Source organism: Lepisosteus oculatus, chromosome 1 (assembly GCF_040954835.1).
Source record: "Lepisosteus oculatus isolate fLepOcu1 chromosome 1, fLepOcu1.hap2, whole genome shotgun sequence".
Classification (NCBI taxonomy): domain Eukaryota; kingdom Metazoa; phylum Chordata; class Actinopteri; order Semionotiformes; family Lepisosteidae; genus Lepisosteus; species Lepisosteus oculatus.
The window spans coordinates 17,296,093-17,316,756 of record NC_090696.1 but is presented as its reverse complement, the minus strand read 5'-3'; the positions used below and the strand labels follow the sequence as shown (position 1 = coordinate 17,316,756).

The following is a 20,664-nucleotide window of genomic DNA, read 5'->3' as shown; positions in this document are numbered from 1 at the left end:
AGCAAGAAGAGTTAACGAGGCTATTATCTGGCACTCTCCTGAGAGCAAGAAATCTCCAGACAAGAGCCGGGGGTTTTTGTGCTTCCTTTAATTTGCGAAAACGTTTTATAATGGCAGTGTGTGGTGGTGGTGGTGGGGGGGGGGCAGTTTAAATCCGTTACTCGGCAACGAGAAAGCAACACCGTTAAACATCTGGTCAAGCGCTGCCAGGAATTCAGAAGGCCGAAGAGTCTTCAAGCAGGCCACGCCAGTTCGCCCACTGTAACAGGAATGAATAAGCTCAGGTTAAGCAGAGCTGACCACAACGAACCTGGGATGCCGGTGGTCTTTCTCCCCCGTGCCACAGGGGGAAGCCTTCAATGCAGGCTGATACCTGTAACCCCCCACCCCCCCTATATATATACACATACATTCATATTTCATACTTATCCCCCCAAAAATCCACAAGGTTGTTGTTTGACAATTCCAACAACTTACTGGGGTTCTTTCATCCAAGGCTTCTCAGCCAGGCTCTGCCCTTATCAACACGTTCGCTTGGCATCAAGTCAGTTCTTGCGCGAGTGGACGTGGCAGAAGCTCAAAGCAAGGGAGACAGATGTTCAAGCCCCCGTCTCCCAGTAACGCTCCCATCGTCAGATACAGTCACTAGAGCTGGAGGCCGGGCACTGAGCGCTCCTGGGCACGACGGGACCTGCGGCGCCACACACCACAGCAGCTGGCCGTGTTTTCTTTCCCCTCCAGGGTAAAATCATCGTTTTATCTTGACGAACAGACTGGTTTACAGATGACTGTTGTTGTAAGGAAGTCTGTGCTGACAATGACTGGGACTAGGAGACAACTTACAATTGCAGGACTGGAAGTCAGAGATTACTTCCTGGCAGTTAAGCATACATTTATTCTAAATATGTCCATTTCCTAACATATTTATGGAGCATCTAAGTATGCAGACGAATGCTGGACTTCCAGAGCAGATCTCTAGGAGACACGAAGTCTCTCTGCTCGCTCTCTCTGGACGGATTTCCGTAATAAAAGTTTGTCATAACTAGACTGAACTGTGATGTGGCTTCTCACACCCCTGCATTGACTTAGAAGACCTCCAGCCCTCTATATCTTCCGTGGAGCGGTTCTGAGCCCTGGTCCTGGAGAAACGCTGATCCCTTCTGGTTTTCAATTGAACTCCGCTCTTAACCAGATTGTTTTTTTGAGCTGTAAAAGCTGGACTGTCAACCCTGAACCAGGATCTGGGTCTCACACCTGGCCGGATTCAGGTCTGTGGGCTGCAAGTAAAGGGTCCTCAGTGGAGCACTGCTCCCCTTTATTGAGGAACCATCATTCCCACCTGTGTCTGGACACCACATCTCTGTCTCGGTTTAGACAGAAGATGTAGCAACAGCTTGAAAAGTAAGCTGAGGAAGGGAACAGACAGAGCTCTGATGGGTGAATTGCTCCTCAGCACTCCTGCAGCAGAGCTTTACTGAAAATGGAGACAGGGTGCCGAAAGGGGCTGTAAAGGTTTAAGATAATCAATCCCTTTGATTGACATGAGTAAGAGCTAAGTTGGAACACAAGGGTTCCCCCGGACCAGGGAGGAGAACCAGCTTTCTACAGGACAGAATAATTCCACATGAAGAGGAAAGACAACGGAAAAAGCCGAAACTCACAGACAGGGGTGTTCATGGTCATGCCGAGTCTGATGACCACGATTTAACATTTGCACTGCTACTCGAAGAAATCAAATGCTTTCATTTAAGAAGTTTCCTTTAATTGTAACTATTATCAGCTTTACATGATTTTGTCAGCTATTTCTATTATTTAATTTAGATCAACACGCTCACTCAGTTTGGTATTGTCACCTGCCAATCAACTCGGCTCACTGCTACAGAGGTGCCAAGCAAGTATCAAACCAAAACATCCACCAAGGAGCCCCCCTGTTCCTGCAGTCGAGCTTGCACTGAGCAGAGGACTCAAGCAGCGGACACTGACAACACACCGCAAGGGTGCAGGATCCTGAAAAGCCACAAGGGGTCACTGCTGCATCACAAGCACAAGTAACAGGAAATGACTTCAACCCCAACTTGGTCCACTTCTCCACAGATCACTGAGCACAAAGCTGTGAGCAAAACTCTGGCCATGCATTAGGACTGGCTTATGATGGACCAGTGATATCAGGAAAAGCATTTTGGGCATCTTCCCTGTAGAGAAATAATAGTAGTCCATTCTCACGGTCACAAGAGCAAGAGTTTATCAAAGGTTTTTTAGTATTAAGCAGTCTGAAAGCCTAGGGCTCCCTCCGGATGGGAACACTAGCCCCCTCCAGCAACGCAGGTACCTTTTCATACAGCTGGGTAGCAATTGTGTAAACTGGAAAATGTGTTTCAAAATCACTCACAGTGGCAATTGCAACATATGAAGCAAGAACAGAACCCCCCCCAAAATTCTCCACCTGGGAAATCCTGACCATTAATCTGCGCTGCCCCTGCAAACATGGGGCGATGTGAAACTGGGCCCCGTGAGAGAACAAGACCTTGTGTTGCAGAGCCATACGGGAGGAGAGCCGAGCCGTCCCGGGTACCGCGCCCCGCCACCAGTACGCAGGCAGGAGAGCGAGCGAGATCGCAGGCCCACTTACAGCAGAGACAGGCTTAGCAGCGGGCTACGCTGGGCCCCCAGGGGCACGGGGAGCGAGAGAGCGCATGAGCGACAGAGAGGAGGACAGGAGAGCTCTGACACAGGACAGGGAGAGAGAGGGAGGGGACCCTCACACCACCTGGGGGAGAAGAACAGCAAACGTCACTACAGGGAAGAGAGGGGGAGGGGTCAGACAGGGCAGGAGGAGAGAGACGCAAAGAACAGAAAACTTCAAAAGGCACAACCCGATCTCAGACAAGGAAACAAGTATTATTAGTACCACTAGGAGACAAGCATCAAGTCTGAATTCCTGAATACTGTATAGTATCGTATTTTTTTATTTTATAGATTGTGAAAATTTTAAAGCTTGAGAAACCCCAATAGCCTGGAAACAACTAGAAATGTCAGAATTCTGTGACGACAATAGCCTTACAGCTTTCAACTGCAATATAACAATTACTGCCAATGGGAGAGGAGGTTTATGGCATTTCATCAGATCATCTGATGGGGAAGCTGCAGGGTTTAATGCTTTTATAGAAAACGAGACTTATTTGCTTATGAAGCCACGCCTCATTTACATGAGAGGGGGAGGGGAGGCAGGCAAGAGAGTCTGCAAGAGGACAGCCACGCCTGGGACTGGGAGAGAGGAGGGACAGGCTCTGTTCTGTGCTGCCACAAGGCACAAGTCGGCCCCGACTGGACAGAGCTACAACACAGTGCCTCAGCGATGGGGGGGGGTCAGCACACGAGATTAATGGAGCCGTGTCTTGGAATGAGGCTTTGATGGCGTGAACAGCAGCATAGAATCTGAAATATCTGCATGAAGCAAGGAACACTGAAACCTCATTAAGAGGACAGTTTAAATCAGGAGTCAGGAGCCCATTGCTTCATTTCTCCCCCGCACGCACATCCAGGAAAGCAGCTCCTTGGAACGTTAACGACCGCCAACGTTAACTACAGAGCTGGCAGGACGCTCCCCCGAGCGCACCCGGCCAGCCCTGCTGATTGAGCCACCCAGGCTCTGGACAATAGAAGAGGAGGAGAAGGGGAAAAAACGGAGGAGACAGGGGAGAGGCAGGAGAAGGAGAAATCAGGAAAGTGGGAAGGTGAAGGGCACAGGGAACACCGAACTCACAGGGTGGGAAGAGCTCAGATCTTGTGAAAAGGCTTGGCGCCAGCCTGTGTGGTTCGGAAGCAGGACACGCCCCTCAAAAATCACCCCTTGGGAGCATGAATGTCAAAACGCTTGCTCAAACAAAGTTCTGCCTTATTGCCACCTTCAAGAGTTACCTTGATACTAAAAGCCATCACAATTTATTAATTCTACTTATTGCTTCCTTATACTAACTGTTTCCCCAAACCTGTCAGATGCTCAAGAATCAATTTCTGTTGCAGCAGAAGACGTGGCAAAACCAGCGAGCCAGAACTAGGCTTTGCTAGCTGGAGCCACAGGCCTCATTCACTAAACAGCAGTACTGTGTTGTGCACATGGCAGGCGCCCTGGTCAAGAGCCGAGCACAGCTCCTGGACTCACTCAACAGCAGCACTGCAGGCCTGACTCACGGATCAGTCACCGGGGCCCATGCGCTAACACACACAAAACACATCAGCAGAGAGCAGACAAGGGGACACGAAACACACAAACAGGATTCGCTAAACCGGCGGTCTCCAGCCTCAAATCCAAGTACTTTTCAGGCAGGAAACGGAATAGCATGCAACTCTCATCTAGGCACTTGGAAAGCCAGAGAATTTATAAAAGCGAACATCTGCGTCATGTCGGATGCATTTGTGCAAGATGATAATACTCTTGCCACCTGTTTTTTGGAATTAACATTTACAAGTCCTGCAGTATTTGTGTTTTAGGGGTTCACTTGGACACATTTAAACCAGTGATTTTCTGTTCACTTCTGATTTAATGTAATGATATCCAACATGCACATTACACGTTGGGTTCCCCTTAATGATGCACATCAGCAGCTAAGTGGATAAGAGAGAAACTACTGATTTTTGTGGCTTCTAAATACCAGTTGACATTCCCTATCTTCTAGGTGAAGGAGGCCCTGTGTGCTCGATCACCTTGAATTTAATGGATCGAGCATTATCGGCTGTCTCCACTTTCGCCGTGACTACATCATGCAGGATAGCCAACCCTGATCCAGGACAGCCACAGCCCAGCCGATCTTGTACAGGTCACGTCAATGGCGCACACCTTTCATTAGTTCATTTGAGGCAGAAAAGGGCCTGCAGCTGTCCTTGAGTGTTACTGGGTGTTATTTTCAATGCAGATGAATCACTTCATGAACAATGCATCAGCAGTTAGTTGCCAAAACAAAACAAATATATTGAAATGATTAAAACACGATGGGTGAAGTAAAAACTTTAAAATCAAGATGATTTTTATGATCCGCCACACACTGTGCCCCTGCAGGATCGGGGCTGGCCAGCGCTGGCAGGATGCACTGGTCAAGAGCCTACACCAAGAGACGACTGGCCGGCAGTGGCCGGGAGAGGCGCAGGGGACTCACCTTGCCGCGGACCATGGCCTTGAAGGCAATGCGCATGATGAGGTAGGACCAGATGACGTGCAGCACCTGCAGCACCAGCAGCAGGATGTTGAAGAGCCACCAGGAGGGGTAGGGCCCGATGATCTCCCAGCTCTCAAACATGGTGGTGTTCAGCACCCTGCAAACATGAAACCACTCCACTTCACTAGCTGTGGGCCCTCGCACCTGGGTCCACACATGCCAGACACATAGTGCCACCCCCCCCATTACTTCCTGTCATTAAGCCCTTGCGTATCCATTAAGAATTTACAGTCACGCTAAGTGGAAAACACCATTAAGTCACACAGTGTCACATGGCTCTTTCACAACGCTAATTCAACAATGCTTGCAGCAAGTTCAGGAGCTTCTTCCCAGTTTTGCAACATGATTTCTCCTTTTTTTAAAGGAAAGAGTGCTGTGCATAACTCTCTGCTCTCACTAGATGGATATTTAATCCATCTTCTACAAAATCAAGAGAGAAAATAGAAAGCTGTACCCCTTCACCTGACAAGGGCTACTTTTGACTTCTGGGGGCTCACCAATCTCTGCCTTAAATATTCACTTGCTCATTACTCATTGAGATCAATTAAAATAATGAAGGAGACAAGTGTAACAGAGTACTAAAACAGCTGATAGAGGGACCACAGAGTTAAATGTCTTAATATAGACTGTGACACACACAGAATGTTATACTGCAACTCTTGGAGCAGAGGTCTGGGCAAATCTGTGCTGCACAATACTCTCAAGCCCATTAACATACAGTATGTAAAAAATTCCCAGACGCTGTTTTTTGATAGAACTGTTACATGAAAGACAGACAGCTCCGATACGATCAGAGATCTCATCAGAGCATGTGTAAAGGGATAGGTAGCAAGGGAGCTAGTGACGTAACCCAGGTGAAGATGATACACAGTGCTTTAATAATAAGGAAAGCACAAGACACCACAGCTATGTTCCACCATTCTTTTCTAACCTTCTTTCCCCAAAGACTGTGTAACAGAGCACAGTGTCACCAATCCCCTAGGAAGGAGATGGATTTCGGTGATCAATAACGACCTCATCCATGACAGACACTGAATACAGCTGCTCATATTACAACTGTGCCACTGGTGGCTCGTCTCTGCTCATCTGAGGCCAAGATCTCCCCACAGAGATGCGTTCTGATGCTGTCCTGGGTCAGGACGATTCCAAACACATTTCTCATGCAGATTATCACAGCTAATCTGAGGCTGTTGTTCCTCACCACACTCTGAAGTTCGCTTTCAGATCACCTGCCAACACAAAAATAAGAATCTCCAAGACTGGCGCTGCCACCAGACGGCCAATGCCACCCATCTCCAACAACCTCTCTTCCCGATCAAAAGCCTCTCCCCTCCCCCACCCTCAAATAAGGTCTGGGAATCTGAGCGACAGAGCTCTAAGGGACGGAGGTGACCTGGCTCGTGCTGCAAGCCATTGCTCAGAAGACAAGCGTTTTCACACTCGGAAATATTTCCACAGCAAGCAGTACAACACGAATCTAATCAGGTACACGATCTCAAGACACCGAGGCACCTCACAGCGCAGTGGGTTACTTTTTAAAAAAGAACGAGTCTACGTGACTTTGAAAATCCCACAAGCAGCACGTAACCCATCTGAGATATAACACGCTCTGACATCTTCCCATCTGCCGATTAAGAACAGGAAATCTCCTTTGGGACTCTCATCCGAGTTCAGCTCCTCTGTGGCTGCCATGCACACGGCAGCGCGGTTTTGTCACGAAACGGAGCTCGGCACGCGTACAGAGGAGAATGCAGCACCAACTGGAGGGATAAGTTTCCGAACAAACGCACCGCAAGAGAATTTCTTCTTCTCACCGATCCTCCAGAGCACACGACGAGCTGCGCAGCAGTTTACAATGAGAGAGAAGCACAGGACACCAAACCCGGGCCGAAAGTAACCAAAGGGCGGAGCGGTGGCTCTTTGGCTAAGGATCTGCGCCTGTGGCTGGAGAGTTGCTGGTTCAAATCCCACAGCCGGCAGAGGAATCCTACTCTGTTGGGCCCCTGAGCGAGGCCCTTAACCCCAGCTGCTCCAGGGGCGCTGTATAAATGGCTGACCCTGTGCTCTGACCCCAAACTTCCCTAACCTGGTACCTGGTGGGACCAGTTAGAAGCAAAAATAAACCGCAACAGAGGTGGGGCCATGCCTTCCTGCTGCTCTGAAATGATTACCACTCCACCCCCTCTTTCCAAACAGATCTGCGGAGACTGTGCGCATGCGTGTGAGTGAACAGCCAGCAAGAGGCGAGAGAGAGATTAGCGCAGAAAAACAACGTCTGGGCTTAAATTAAAGGATAATTCTTGCAAAGATTATTCTCTACAGTCAATGTGATTCAGAGATTCTCTACAATGTGAACAGCTTTCTTAATAAGGACTTGAGAAACCCAGAAACGAAAAGGTTTTTCATAGTTATAGTATCACAGGCAGAAGCAAATGAAATGTAGTTATATCCTCGTTAGGGCAATTTCTTTCACCTCTGTAAACTTAGAGTTGGCAGATCACAGGGGTTTGAATACTTATGTAAGCAGCATATTTTAGATATCTGCTGACAAATAACGCAATTTCACTTTTGGAAAAAAAAATCTTGAGCATGTTTGAGCATGCGAGCTTGCAATAAAAATGCTGATGGGAAAAAGATGTTTAAGTATCATTTGTAACTCAGCAACAAATGAAAACTCTTAAAGGATCTGAACACTTTTGCCAGGCACTGTATTGTTATGACTTCTTATAATAATGAGTCTCATCAGTCCCCCCCCTTGAGGAACTCCTGATATTTTAACATTCTGCTGGATAATTGGTTTTATCCTGGGAATACGAGAATATCAGAACAAGTGACTGGAAAAAGAGAAATAGAAAGTGCCTCCCGGGTCTGGTACTCACCAGAGAGGGTAAATTATGAGCCTCGTGCCCATGAAGACGGCCCCAAACAGCGCGAACAGTGAGTCACACAGGCGCTGGTACTTGGCATAATTTGCCAACTTGGCTGCCTGGCAGAGGGAAGAGGTCAGGGAGATGGGCAGGGCGAGGGAGAAATGGGAATGGAGGAGAACCCCCCAGGACACAGGTCAGAGGAGGAGGAGGAGGCAGGTTGACAACAGGGAAAGAGGACGAACAGGGGGATAGGGAGGCAGAGATAACAAGAATGGACGTTAAGACCACTTTTCATTCCCAGGGCCTGGAATATCATCACTAGGGCAAGAGGGACATTGGGGACTGACTTAACTTCAAATAAGAAAGCTGAGCAGGGCTGCAGATATTTTCAGAAAATATTTTCTTCTACAAACACTAAGCCTCACCATGTTAAAACATCTCCTAAACTCAGAGAAACACATCATAGCAAAAACTTATTTCCTGCACTATAGCGTGAATATGGGTCTTCGGCAGGAACATCTGATTCAGGCCCTGGAAGATTCATGAAGGCAGGCTAACGGATTAACCATTGTGTCAGCTCCCTTTTGTGCTTCTCATTGTGTTGCCTTGGGTTAGTGGCCACACAGGCCAGGGCTCTGTGACTTTCCTGCATTTCTAATTTTCCATCTACACTGCGTCTCCTCTTGGGAAAGGGGAAACTCACGGATACCAATAGTGAGAGGATCTTCTCCAATAAGGAAAGTGTGCACCGGAAATGGCTGATGGTCTATTCTACAGAACCTGCTCTTGGTGTATTAGTGAAAGTCAGACAAAGGCTTTACCCTTGCTTGAGAGCACAGTGACTCCTGTTAGGGGGGAGGTGTTAATTTTGAGCCAGTCAGTCACAATCGCAGACTGCGACTTTGCTCTACTCGATCTTCAGCCCAGCACATAAACCCAACGTCTGAATCTATCACTTATTGAACGTCAGGGTGAAACTAACCCATCCCACATGTCCATAGCCTGCTACAACCCTTGCCCTCAGTCCACACCATGGTACAATTTCACATTTCACTTAAGGGTCACTGGCTCCACAGCAGGCACTTGCTTAACTAAGAATAAGCTGGAACAAAACTCAACCCTGCATTCTTTGAGTGAGATGGCAACCATGGTGATGCCCGACAGGAAATGCCATCCCACAGCCCTATGTGCTCATTGCTGCCCCCCACTGCTCACCTCTAACAGGAAGTCCGAGGAGTCGTGCACACACATGACCAGCGTGCCCACGCGCAGCATGTTGTTCACGTATGAGAAGCTGATGAGACTGATGGTGGCCAAGTGGTGAATGAACATGATGAGGAAATCCTAGCGAGAGAAAGAGAGAGGAGTCACCGCGGGTGGAGGGAGGGGAGTGGGAAACTTCTCCTCTGCTGGGCACCTGCGCTCTGAGCCAGCGCTTCTGCGTCACACGTTCACAGCAGTACCAGGTCCAGAAAACACTACCCCCCCCCCCCCAACTGGGTAAACCCCAAGGGAGAACAAAACCCAACAGAGGTGTCCAGGTGTGGTTTGGCTGGACCTTCGCAGCTAAATTAGCCAACAGCCATATCACTCTGCAACTCACCACTGGCAGCCCCACTGAAGCTCAGCAGGTGTGAGCCTGGTCAGTACCTGGATGGGAGACCTACTGGGAAAAACTAAGGTTGCTGCTGGAAGAGGTGTTAGTGGGGCCAGCAGGGGGCGCTCACCCTGCGGTCCATGTGGGTCCTAATGCCCCAGTACAGTGACAGGGACACTATACTGCAAATAGACGCCGTCCTTCGGATGAGACGTAAAACCGAGGTCCTGACTCTCTGTGGTCATTAAAAAAGAGTAGGTGTGTAACCCCGGCGTCCTGGCCCAATTTCCCATTGGCCCTTACCAATCATGGCCTCCTAATAATCCCCATCTATGAACTTCATCACCCTGTTCTTCTCCCCACTGATAGCTGGTGTGTGGTGAGTGTTATGGCGCACTATGGCTGCCGACGCATCATCCAGGTGGGGCTGCACATTGGTGGTGGTGGAGGGGAGTCCCCATTACCTGTAAAGAGCTTTGAGTGGAGTGTCCAGAAAAGCGCTATATAAGTGTAAGCAATTATTAATTATAATTAAATTCTAGATCAGTACCCTCAACCATCAACTTTCTGTTTGTACACCTTCATCTCATTTTCCAGCCCCAGAGAACGAAACAAAAAGCTCATTCTTGTTGTTTAAGAGGAACAGCTGTTTCAATAGAGTCAAAACTATAGCTTTTGCACAGGTTAAATATTTTCTTACTATGTGACATGCACAGTTGCCCAGGGGTGGCGGTGTAGCTAACATTACAAGTAAACCAATAAGCTGTCAAATCTAAGTTTTAAGATCATTTAAAATCATGTTGCACATTGCTATGGTAACATTTGCCAAACAGTAACAGATAACAGGTGGCTCTCACATTGAGGAAAAAGAAATTGCCTGCAAAGGCTATAATGATTTATTCAGCCATGCCAACAACGCAGACTGTGTGCTCTTTATGAGCTGTTTTATTGGCCCTCAAATCGGCTCTCGGGGCTTAGTCGACCTTAATGACTCGCTAGTTATCTTAACGTTCTGCCTTAATGTCGAAATTAAGAGTGACATCATGTTGTGGCATTAGGACAACTGCCTTACAGAATGCAGGAATTTGGGTTCGACCTGGAGCGCCTGTCTGTATGGAGTTTGCATGTTCCCAATTATTTGCGTGGCTTTTCTCCAGGTGCGTTGTTTCCTCCCAAAGGCATGCTGGCAATGTTTGACTGGATAAATTGTCCATTTCAAAGGCCTGGCCTCAATGGAATTTTATATCTTGGAGGAGCTTTCAGACACCGAACCAAATGCACATCAAGAACCGAAAGTCCTCATCTCTTCTGCAGCCAGAGGAGTCAGAACGCATTCATACTTCATTCCTGAGCTGCACAAGTTAACAAATCCAAATCTTTCAAAACAGCCTCACCCCAGAAAAGAGAAATTTGCTTTTAAGACGTCTGGGAGGCTCAGAGGAAGAACGCTGAAGTCCTTTGCACCTCCCCCTGCCCCTCAAGGTATATTCCTCCGCGCCGCACTACTTGACTGCACTCAGAACTCGGGCCATCAGAGGTCAGAGGTCACCAGGTTTCATCAGCCCCAGAGTGGAGGAGCCTTTTAACAGATTCCAGCACTGAATCTCGAAATTTGCCAGTTTGTCAGGAGCCTGGGGGGGGGGGGGGGGGGGGGTATGATCAACCACTTTAAAGCAGGGTAATAACACTGTTTCAAATCCCTGTAACCAAACAGCACAAGTTTTGCAGCGCTAACCCCTTTTTTCCACAAGTTAATCAAGCTTGTAGAACTTTATACTTCTCAACACTAATAATACCATAAACTACAGGACACTGTGATATATTATCACAGTCTAGTCTGGTTTATTAAAGCCCTGTGTATCTATTGAACATTAAATGCCATAAGAAGACTACAAAACCCTACCTAACAACACATCAGAATTGTTTTCTAAGGCCATGTCAGTGTCAGGAAAGTGATTATCTATACTGAATTTGTATGTTGACAAAAAAAACCGCCTGCTGTAAGGGCAGTACGGAGGCATTGCTTTTGGGTCTTGGGACCGATTTTGGGCCGAGGTACATTCCGTGTGGAGTTTGCAAGTTCTCCACCATTGCCCATAGGTTTTCGCAAAGTGCTTCAGTTCCCTCTTGCAGTCTAAAGTCGTGCTGTTGAGACTGGCTCTTCAGTTTCTCAATTAGAGCTCTGAAATACGAGAGATTAAATCTCAACCCACTTCTCAAAACAGACAATGCTCTCTCAGGGGGGCCCGATTTTGCTCTTTGCTGTTAATAGCATCATTAAAATGTTACTGCTTCACCCAATCCCCAAACAAACACATTTGGCTGCAAAAGAAAATGCAAATGGCCAACCATTGCTGGCTCTTCACCTGCAGCGTCATTACTGCTGCTACTGGGACCAGCTTTACTGAAGAGGAAGAAGGTTCTAATTTCAGACTGAACGCAAGGCTTTCTCCAGAGGCTAATACTACAAGCACTGCGGATTCAAAGGTTTGCACTGAACCCAGGCCTAATGGCTTCAATATGCGAGTAGGAAGTAATTCAGTCCTCCAAAGCTGTCATTTACTTATGCTGCTGGTGTCAGGAAATGGCCTCTGCTTTAGATTTCGGCAGCTCGTGGACAGTGGATTCTTCAAAGGCGAAAGGGAAACGTTTTTAAGAGAGTCATCCTTTACTGAACCTTTATATCCGTGCCCACTGTCAGCAAACTCCCTGGACACAGTACTCGGAAATCAAAGGGTTTTAACGAGCAATTGGCAATCAGAGGTTTGCAAACACCCATGTGCATCAGTACCAAAGCATGAGCTTCTATTTAGCTAATGGCAGATTAATGAACACGGGGGGATTCATCAAAAGGTGCACAATTGCACTCAAACGAACTCTGTCTGCTGCTTTTAATTGCGATCTTCGCTGCAAGCGGTAATTAAGGAGTAGCTAAGTGGTGTGGAGGGGGGCGTCAGCTCGTGTAGCAAAGCCCCAAGAGTCGCCCCCTGGGGCCACGCATGCCCACGGGACCACCTCTCCCCAGCCTGGCAACCTCGCCAGCCACCGAGGAAGATGGGAACAGAGGCGGCCGGAGACCTACCTTCCTCTTGATGTCTGTGAACTGAGAGAACATGAGGGACCAGTAGAAGGCCAGCTCTGTCACGTAGTAATAGTACAGTCCTGGAGAAAGTGCCTGTGGCCAGAGGGAGAGGGACAGGAATGGTGGGTTTAGATTCGCACTGCTTTCCCCCTCTCCACTGCCTGAAGGATCGGTGAGGACGTGGAAGACCTGGGGCGTTTCTAAGCGTGTTCGTCGGAGACTGTCCATTGAGGACCCCCACAACAAAAGCAAGCTCACCACCCCCAAGTCTACTCGTGTGCAGGAACGACACTCACACACCCTGGTTCTGTTCCGAACATTCAGCTCTTTTCTTTTTAGAATTAACAGTTGCATTGCTGGTAACAAACTCTAAAACTTCAGAGTGGGGATTTAATGTTTACATTTTTGGTTCACCGATACGACCATAAATTGAGAACATGGCCCAGAGGACAATACATCGTAGCGCATTTAAAAGCGAGAACAAGAGACGCTTTAGCCAAAAGGTTGTGGGCGTATGGAACAAGCCACTCACATTGAAATGGCTAGATTTGACCCCTTGAACGATTGACTACAGAGAGTGTGTGCTTGTGTCTGTGTGGGCCCTGTGATGGACTGGTGTCCCCTCCATGGTGTAGCCCCCCTTGAGACACTTGCATGCCAGATTAGGCTCCAGCTTTCTTGGTGACCCTAAACTGGAAGTAGTGCTTTAAAAGTGGATGGACGGATGAATTCTGCTGTAAATATACAGAAGTATACACCACACAGATTTACCTGATAGGGGTAATTGTACCAACATTGCCTCGTGTCCCACAGCCAGGGAGACTGCAAGGGAAAAAAAATACATTTAGCCCTTTTTAGCTCCTACAGGAGCCTTCATTCCACGTGACATCATCTACTCCTACAATACTCCTTCTCCCTCATTCAGTAGAATATGCAGCTTAAGACAACCATTTTTTGTTTGTGAAACAAAATCATGCATAAAATGTAACCTAAAATGATGGCCCCCTGTTGCAGTGTCTTAATACTGATGAGAACTACTCAGGCTATAGAGATCCATGGCATCATCTTGTATTTAATGAACCTGAGCCTCTCATTAAACAAAATCATTTGTCCAGCTGAACAATCTTCCTCTTCCTCAGGCGTCCACAGTGTCACAGCCAGTTCAGGTTAGGAGTCCAGTTAAACCGAAAACCTGCAGACCCACCAGACCCCAGGACCAGACTAGTGCATTAGATTGTCGGTTTTAAATGAAACCCCTTTCTGGAAGATGCAGACACCCGCGTCTGTCAGGGTTTCAGCACGGTTACAATACCCTCCAGGTAAACTTGCAACGTGATAAACCACGTTTTAATCATTTCAAGAAGTACTGCTCATGCAAAAGAGCTCCAATATCCTCTAAATCCAACCATTAAAGTTGTGTACACAAGTGACAATTTTTTTTTAAAAGTTAACATACTGATAACACAGGACAGACCACAATAATGCAATAAAAAGACAGCAATCAAAACTACAGCCCTACCACTCAACCTATATATTGCAAGAAACTAGACAACCTCTCTTTTAAGACGGTGTATTTCACATCCCAATTCAGCAACACATTCATCTTTTCCAAGACTATTTTCCTGATGATAAAAAGTCCACATACTGCCAATTTGACTTTTTTTACAGAAAAATACAATCCCAAAAGAAAAAACCCGGCAAAATAAGAAACCCATCACTCCTTACTGTGAAGAAGCAAAGAAATACTCTAGCATTGCCTGTGGCTCATCAATGAACTGGCTTCATTACTCTGCTCTCCTCCCCACTGATAGCTGGTGTGTGGTGAGTGTACTGGAGCACTATGGCTGCCGTCGCATCATCCAGGTGGGGCTGCACACTGGTGGTGGTGGAGGGGAGTCCCCATCACCTGTAAAGTGCTTTGAGTGGAGTGTCCAGAAAAGCACTATATAAGTGTAAGCAATTATTATTATAAATATCCACAGTATTCCAATCCAATGAACACACCCAGAAAACAAAACGCAAAGATGAGAGAAACAGGGGTCTTCACACTAACTTCAGACCGGTAGTGTTTAATGTTTTGCTTCTCTGAAAGGTAAAACTAGTTGTCAGTGAAATCTGACCATTTAGAGATTCAGGGGAGGGTTTATAGGTGTTGGGAGTAAATGCCAAGTTCTATTTGCTCTGCATCCTCTGTCTGTCAATCAAGTGAAGATCAAACAGACGTATCACTTTCTTATCACTTTGACTCCAGAAGTCTAGAAAGGCTGTAAAAAAAAAGTCTAACCAATACAAAATGTCTCTCTAGCATTGCCTGTGGCTCAGCAATAACAATGGAACTTGTTCATATAATATTTTATAACTCATTATTCCTCCCTACCTTTAATTCATGTTTTGGAAGGCTAAGAAAACCATGTCAGGATCTGGCTTTATAAAAGTTTTTTTTTTTTTTAAACAAGATCACAGGTTTTTGTATTTGGTCTATCAGTCTCAGATTTTTAAGTAGTAGATAAATTAGATAAGGCTAATTGGGTACCTACATGTACTTTGAAAAATGACTGTTATTTAGGATATTTATTTTAAATACATGTACTAAGACATAATAAATCTGATGTTTCAAACGTGATGGTTGAACTTCAACCATGCCTGTACCACCTATGCTTTCCAAGATAATTCAAGACGTTCATATCACATCAGTGTTGATGCACATACATTCCAGGTGGACATTACCTCTGGGGGGCTGGGGGGGTCACTCAAACACTCAATTTACAGGTCATCCTGACAATGAGCTAAGGCCCCAAGGACTGGAGTTCCCTCCCTGGTTAATAGATGAATTAGGACATTAAAAGTGACACCAGCCTCAGAAAAAGAAGATTTAGGGTGACCTCAAAGACTTCCTGAACTGTGGCCCTTCAGGTCCACCTCAGATCCCTTCACTGAGCTTAGTTCTGTTAAGAAATAAGCTGGCTTGTTTGGCTCTCTTCGCTTGCTTGCATGATGTGCTTTTCCCAATAACATTACGATATCCTAATAAGCAACTCTGACAAAGCTTGGCTTCTGCTTTCACAGATGGCAGATCAGTAAACTGGGAACCAGCTTTACTAAATATCAACACAACCTGAGATGTGAGTGAAAGACTTGAAAGCTAATAGTACAACTGCAACCAAATACTCTGCTTTGCCCTGCGCCCATCTGCTTTACTTTGTCAACCACAGAGGGAACACCTGCTAAAGCAGCAGCCAACAGAAACAGACCAAATTTTATTTCATTTCTCATTTTCTCCCCCCCATCTTGACAGGTGCTAAACTTTGGCGGTACACCTAGTGTATTTGCAAATAATGTAGGTCTGGTTGAATACAACAGCAAACAAGCTCACTCCTGCTGCCATTCAGAATGCAGGACTCACTCACCTGCCAAAGGAATCGAATCCCGTAGGTAAATATGTACAAGTAAAATGTAAACCTCCACCTACAAGCAAAGAGAAGGGGGATGTAGTTAGAGCTGAGGCACCATTAACCAAAAGGCACAAGCACAGCAGGACAAAGAGCTAGTATGCGAATGATCTGGATTTCTAGTTTCAGGGTGATCACATAAGGTCTCGTTCATATTGCTTTCGTTTTCCTCTAATTAAATGTACTCTTCTGTTCAATGTATTCTGTTTCCACTCTGACAGTCATGTCATGTTATGCAACACTTCAAGCTGAATAATCCAGGAGGAACAATTTCCAAAGCCAACAGGCAGGGAAGCATAAACGTGTGACGCAGTGCTCAGAGAGCCCATCTCGTGGTGTAACAGTAATTATCTTCCCCCCCACACATCCTTTACAATCAACCTTAACTTTTCAGAACTTTTGTGATACATTCCAATCTAAGTCACAAATCCTGAGAAATGCAAATAAATACATTTGTAGCAGCATGAGAGGATAAAGACTTCTAATTTTAGAAACTTTTTTTTTTGAGAGCAACTAGACACAAATGCATTGACGAGAGATCAAAACAAAGCAGGAAGCGAGAAAAAAGACAGAAGTATGAGAAACCACACTTTGAGAAAACTCTATCGGCTAAAAATCCCCTTGAATGAGGTGCGAGGATGCTTTGAAGTGGACCGCCACACTGAAATAAAAATTACCTCCCTCTGCACATGACGTGCCTCCTGCAGTGCATTCCCACACCCCCATTTCCCTGTCATTTGAATATTGAAATGACATACAGGGCCCTTTGAAAACTGCTCACAATCTGGGAATTTCCAGGCCGACTGCGGTTTAACAAACACAAGAGAACTGGTGTAGAACTGGCGCGGCACAAACTCAAAAGCACTCAGAAAGGCTGTGGCCTCGTTTAGCCCATCAGAAGCGTGAGACCACATTGCCAGCACGTCAGACCAGGCCTGCAGTTTAAAGCTCATCTCCTCCGTAAGCGCGGGCCTGGTTCAGAGCCTACTCAAGGCACAAACTTTCAAACCAGGCAGGCTCCCAAAACCCAAACTGACACACCACTTATTAACCCAACACCTGCTTGTCCTTTGTCGCACTGCACAAAAGCAATTTAGGCTTTCACCTGCCAGTCCACTCGGCTGCAGGATTTGGGCACAACCGGCTCATTATGTTTATACAGTATACTTTTAGACATAGGAAGGTAGCTGGACCTGCCAGACCTGCGCTGGAACAGACTGGAAGGAGGACTTTGTGATTGCCTGTGCAGTTTGCACGCTGGCCAAACTGTGCAAGAGGAAGCATCACGTCACCTGTCAGGCATTTCTATAGCCACACCCCCAATTCCAGCACCTCAGATAGGACCCAGCTGCCTCAAATCCACATTTTCAGCGAACGGTTCCCACAACCTGCCCTGGGGTTAAATGCAAGGCTGACCAGACACGTTAAAACTTCTGCTAAAGAGGGCAAATAGTGCAGGGGGTTTTGAAGTCTGCAAGGGACCTACATGCTCTCGCAGAATTTGGTGAGGGTGCTGGGCTTGTCCTGGTTGCGCCGGTGCCGAAACCAGCGCTGGATCCTTCGCACATCCCAGTCCAGCTGTTTGGAGAGGCCATCCAGCCTCCGGGCGTCAGGATACTGCAGACGGAAAGGAAGGGTGGTGCCGGGGGGAGAGGGAGGGGGGTCAAATAACAGACAGCTTTGAGATATAAAGCAGCAAACCCAGAAAAAAGGAGAGAAACTGAGGCTGCAAAGACGGTGCTAAACGAATACACTTTAATAAGTCCTGGCGAATTAATAGGAAATACTAAAATGGAAAATGCAGCCATTAATCTATAGTTACTCATTCACATTAAGTAGCCAGGTGACACAGATCTGGAAAACTCTGGTTTTCTCCCGATTTCAAATTAATCTCAGGCAGGCTGGTGAGCAGCCGTGCTCATTAATATAAAGCTGCTGGGATATACAGCTCACTGCTTGCAGCTGTGAAATTCAAAGTGAACTGATCACCCGGCCCAGTGAATTAACAGAACACGCCACACAAGAGAGCTCCAGGACAGATTCAAAGCATGAGTGAAAACGCCAGTTAGACACAAAGCAAGGAACAGGAAACCAGAGAAAGGGAGCGAAGGGAAGAGGAACAACAAGACACAATCAGGTAATGTGGCTTCTCTCCTACCTTTGTTATAGATGTAAACACTTTTTCTAGAATGGCGTTGGGCTGAGCTCTCCTGGTGATCTCTGCCTGTATCCTCAGGAGGTAGGCGCACGGGCGGGCCACAAACCTGTGGGGAGACAGGGGCTTTACAGGGGGCTACCTATTCGATGTCACCCCTGTTCTCTCTTCTCCAGTACCAGGTGGGTCTGCCGCCGGCGCCCCACCCGCCTCTCGCTGGCACCCCACCTGCCTCTCACCTGTGAGCCCCTCTGCTGCTGGCACCCCACCTGCCTCTTGCTGGCACCCATCCTGCCTCTCGCCTGTGAGCCGCTCGGCCGCTGGCGCCCCACCTCACCAGTTACACTCCTTTAACATACTTCCTGAATTATACAAGTTCCAGCACAGCATTTCACAAACTAAAAATTTTAACTACAAATAAAATACTTATGCCTTAATGCAGACTATGTCACCCATTATAAAAAAGGGCTTAGAAAAAAAAATAAAAGCTAAGAACAGCAGTAACAGCTCGTCACTGGATTGCTTTTGCAGACACGACTCCATAAAGCAAGGATGTGTTCAAGAATGCATGTGAAGTCTGGCACTCAGCCCCGAGGTCCAGTTTTGGAAAGCACGTCACAGGGTTAATTAATTAGTACAGAGGGTAGGAAAAAAAAGACAGTGGAGGGAGCCAAGTCATTTTACACCTATTCCTCAAGCATCTGGCGCAGAACTGCTTGGGAGATTGTTGGGCAGGGCTGCTGGGGCCCGGAGAACTGGGCTTGCGGCTATATTTCTCAGCCCCTACACTCGAAGCCTGCTCAGCATCTCATCTCCTGCAGCAGCACTTCACAAGCTGTGAGAACGATCGCCCAGTCGAGGATGTCCGTTATGGAGCAACCTTCCCCACAGAACAAGACAGCCCGTGCTCTCTCAGTCAATGATTCACCCCCCCCCACAGCCCCGAGGTAACGGGCAACGTTCAGCCTGCGGTTTAGTCGAGCAGCGTCTTCGGCGCATGGACTGGGAGAGGAGCCAAGATTGGGCTTCGCCCTTTTTCAAACAATAAACAAATAAATCAAGCCCTTTTCGCTCTGTTCCCTGAAGCTGCTGCAAGCCACGTGTTGCATGTTTAGCCCCGGCTGCAGCCAAGTCCGATCAACGGCAGCAGGCGGTGATGCGGCCACAGGGGAGAGGAAGTGGGCGTCCCAGCCCCTGGGAACCCAGCCCGGACTGGGACCCCTGAACTGGCCAGCGGCGTGTCGCAGGGCAGGGGTGCGTGGACTGGAGTCCTGGCAGTAAACAAGCCTCCATTCCTGGAGGTGCCTGCATGTTGTAAGCTCTTCACAAAGCCATGCTATAAAAGGAGAGCAGCGCCAGACCCTGCCATATTAAAAGGAGCACAATGCCCTCCTTCTCTCACCCCCCATAAATTATTCATTATTCCCATCTGGTAGTCCCAAAACACTTCCACATCTTCCACAGGGGTGGGATAGTGGCTCTGTGGCTAAGGATCTGCGCCTGTGGCTAGAAGGTTGCCGGTTCAAATCCCGCGGCCAGCAGAGTAATCCTACTCCGCTGGGCCCCTGAGCAAGGCCCTTAACCCCAAAACCGCTACGGGGCGTTATATAAATGGCTAACCCTCAGGCTTCTCTCCCTGTCCGTGTGTCTCATGGAGAGCAAGCTGGGGTATGTGAAAAGACAAATTCCTAATACAAGAAATTGTATATGGCCAATAAAGTGATCTTATCTGATCATCTCATGGTAGCAAGCAGCAGCATCCACAGGAAATCCTGTGGCAACCCAAGGGCAATCCAGTGTCAGTCTACACGAGACAGCTACTGTAATGTTGCCTTTACCGTTCTTTGCCTTTGTGCATAGATCTTGTACTGCACATGTATCTCCCTGCCAAGACCGCCGTTTTAAACATGACCAGGTTCTGCAAATCACGCCCCTCCGATACGATAATGTACAAGTACGGGACTCAGAGATCCTTAAACCTGTGGTGCTGGAGGAGGGAGTGGCTCAATCTGAAAAGGCCTGCATCCAGAGTGCAGGCTGAGCCCTACAAGGCAGAAATAGCCCTGGGGTTCAGTGTAGGCTCTCGTCACAAGCTGGGTGCTTTACTCACAAGACCACATGACCCTTTTCCATGGATAATTAGGTTAGAGCGACCACATTCCCCTAAACTCCAAATGGGACATGTGGTCATCTGCTCCTCCCTCACAGCCACTTAACCCCTTTCCGCTCTCTTTTGCCCCAGGAGAGCCCCAGACGTCTCATATCTCTGTACGCACTCCCTCTCCTTGCCAGAGGGCA

General features: G+C 47.4%; 1 protein-coding gene across 2 annotated transcripts in view; it reads right to left on the bottom strand.

Annotated features, from left to right (window-relative positions):
- cers5 (ceramide synthase 5) overlaps positions 1-20,664 on the bottom strand; it is a 32,951-nt gene that overhangs the window by 833 nt on the left and 11,454 nt on the right. Inside the window, exons 2-10 of one of the 2 annotated variants that reach the window (XR_011183641.1) lie at positions 18,370-18,475; positions 17,698-17,828; positions 16,170-16,227; positions 13,534-13,584; positions 12,763-12,855; positions 9,299-9,427; positions 8,093-8,199; positions 5,154-5,310; positions 2,630-2,767 (exon numbers count right to left, since the gene is read on the bottom strand). Coding sequence is in view for 1 of the 2 variants with exons in the window: in XM_006629358.3 (XP_006629421.1) it covers positions 5,154-5,310; positions 8,093-8,199; positions 9,299-9,427; positions 12,763-12,855; positions 13,534-13,584; positions 16,170-16,227; positions 17,698-17,828; positions 18,370-18,475 (832 nt within the window). In the remaining variant the exon portion in view is untranslated. The remainder of the gene's footprint in view (positions 1-2,629; positions 2,768-5,153; positions 5,311-8,092; positions 8,200-9,298; positions 9,428-12,762; positions 12,856-13,533; positions 13,585-16,169; positions 16,228-17,697; positions 17,829-18,369; positions 18,476-20,664) is intronic. The other variant, XM_006629358.3, reaches the window with a different exon arrangement.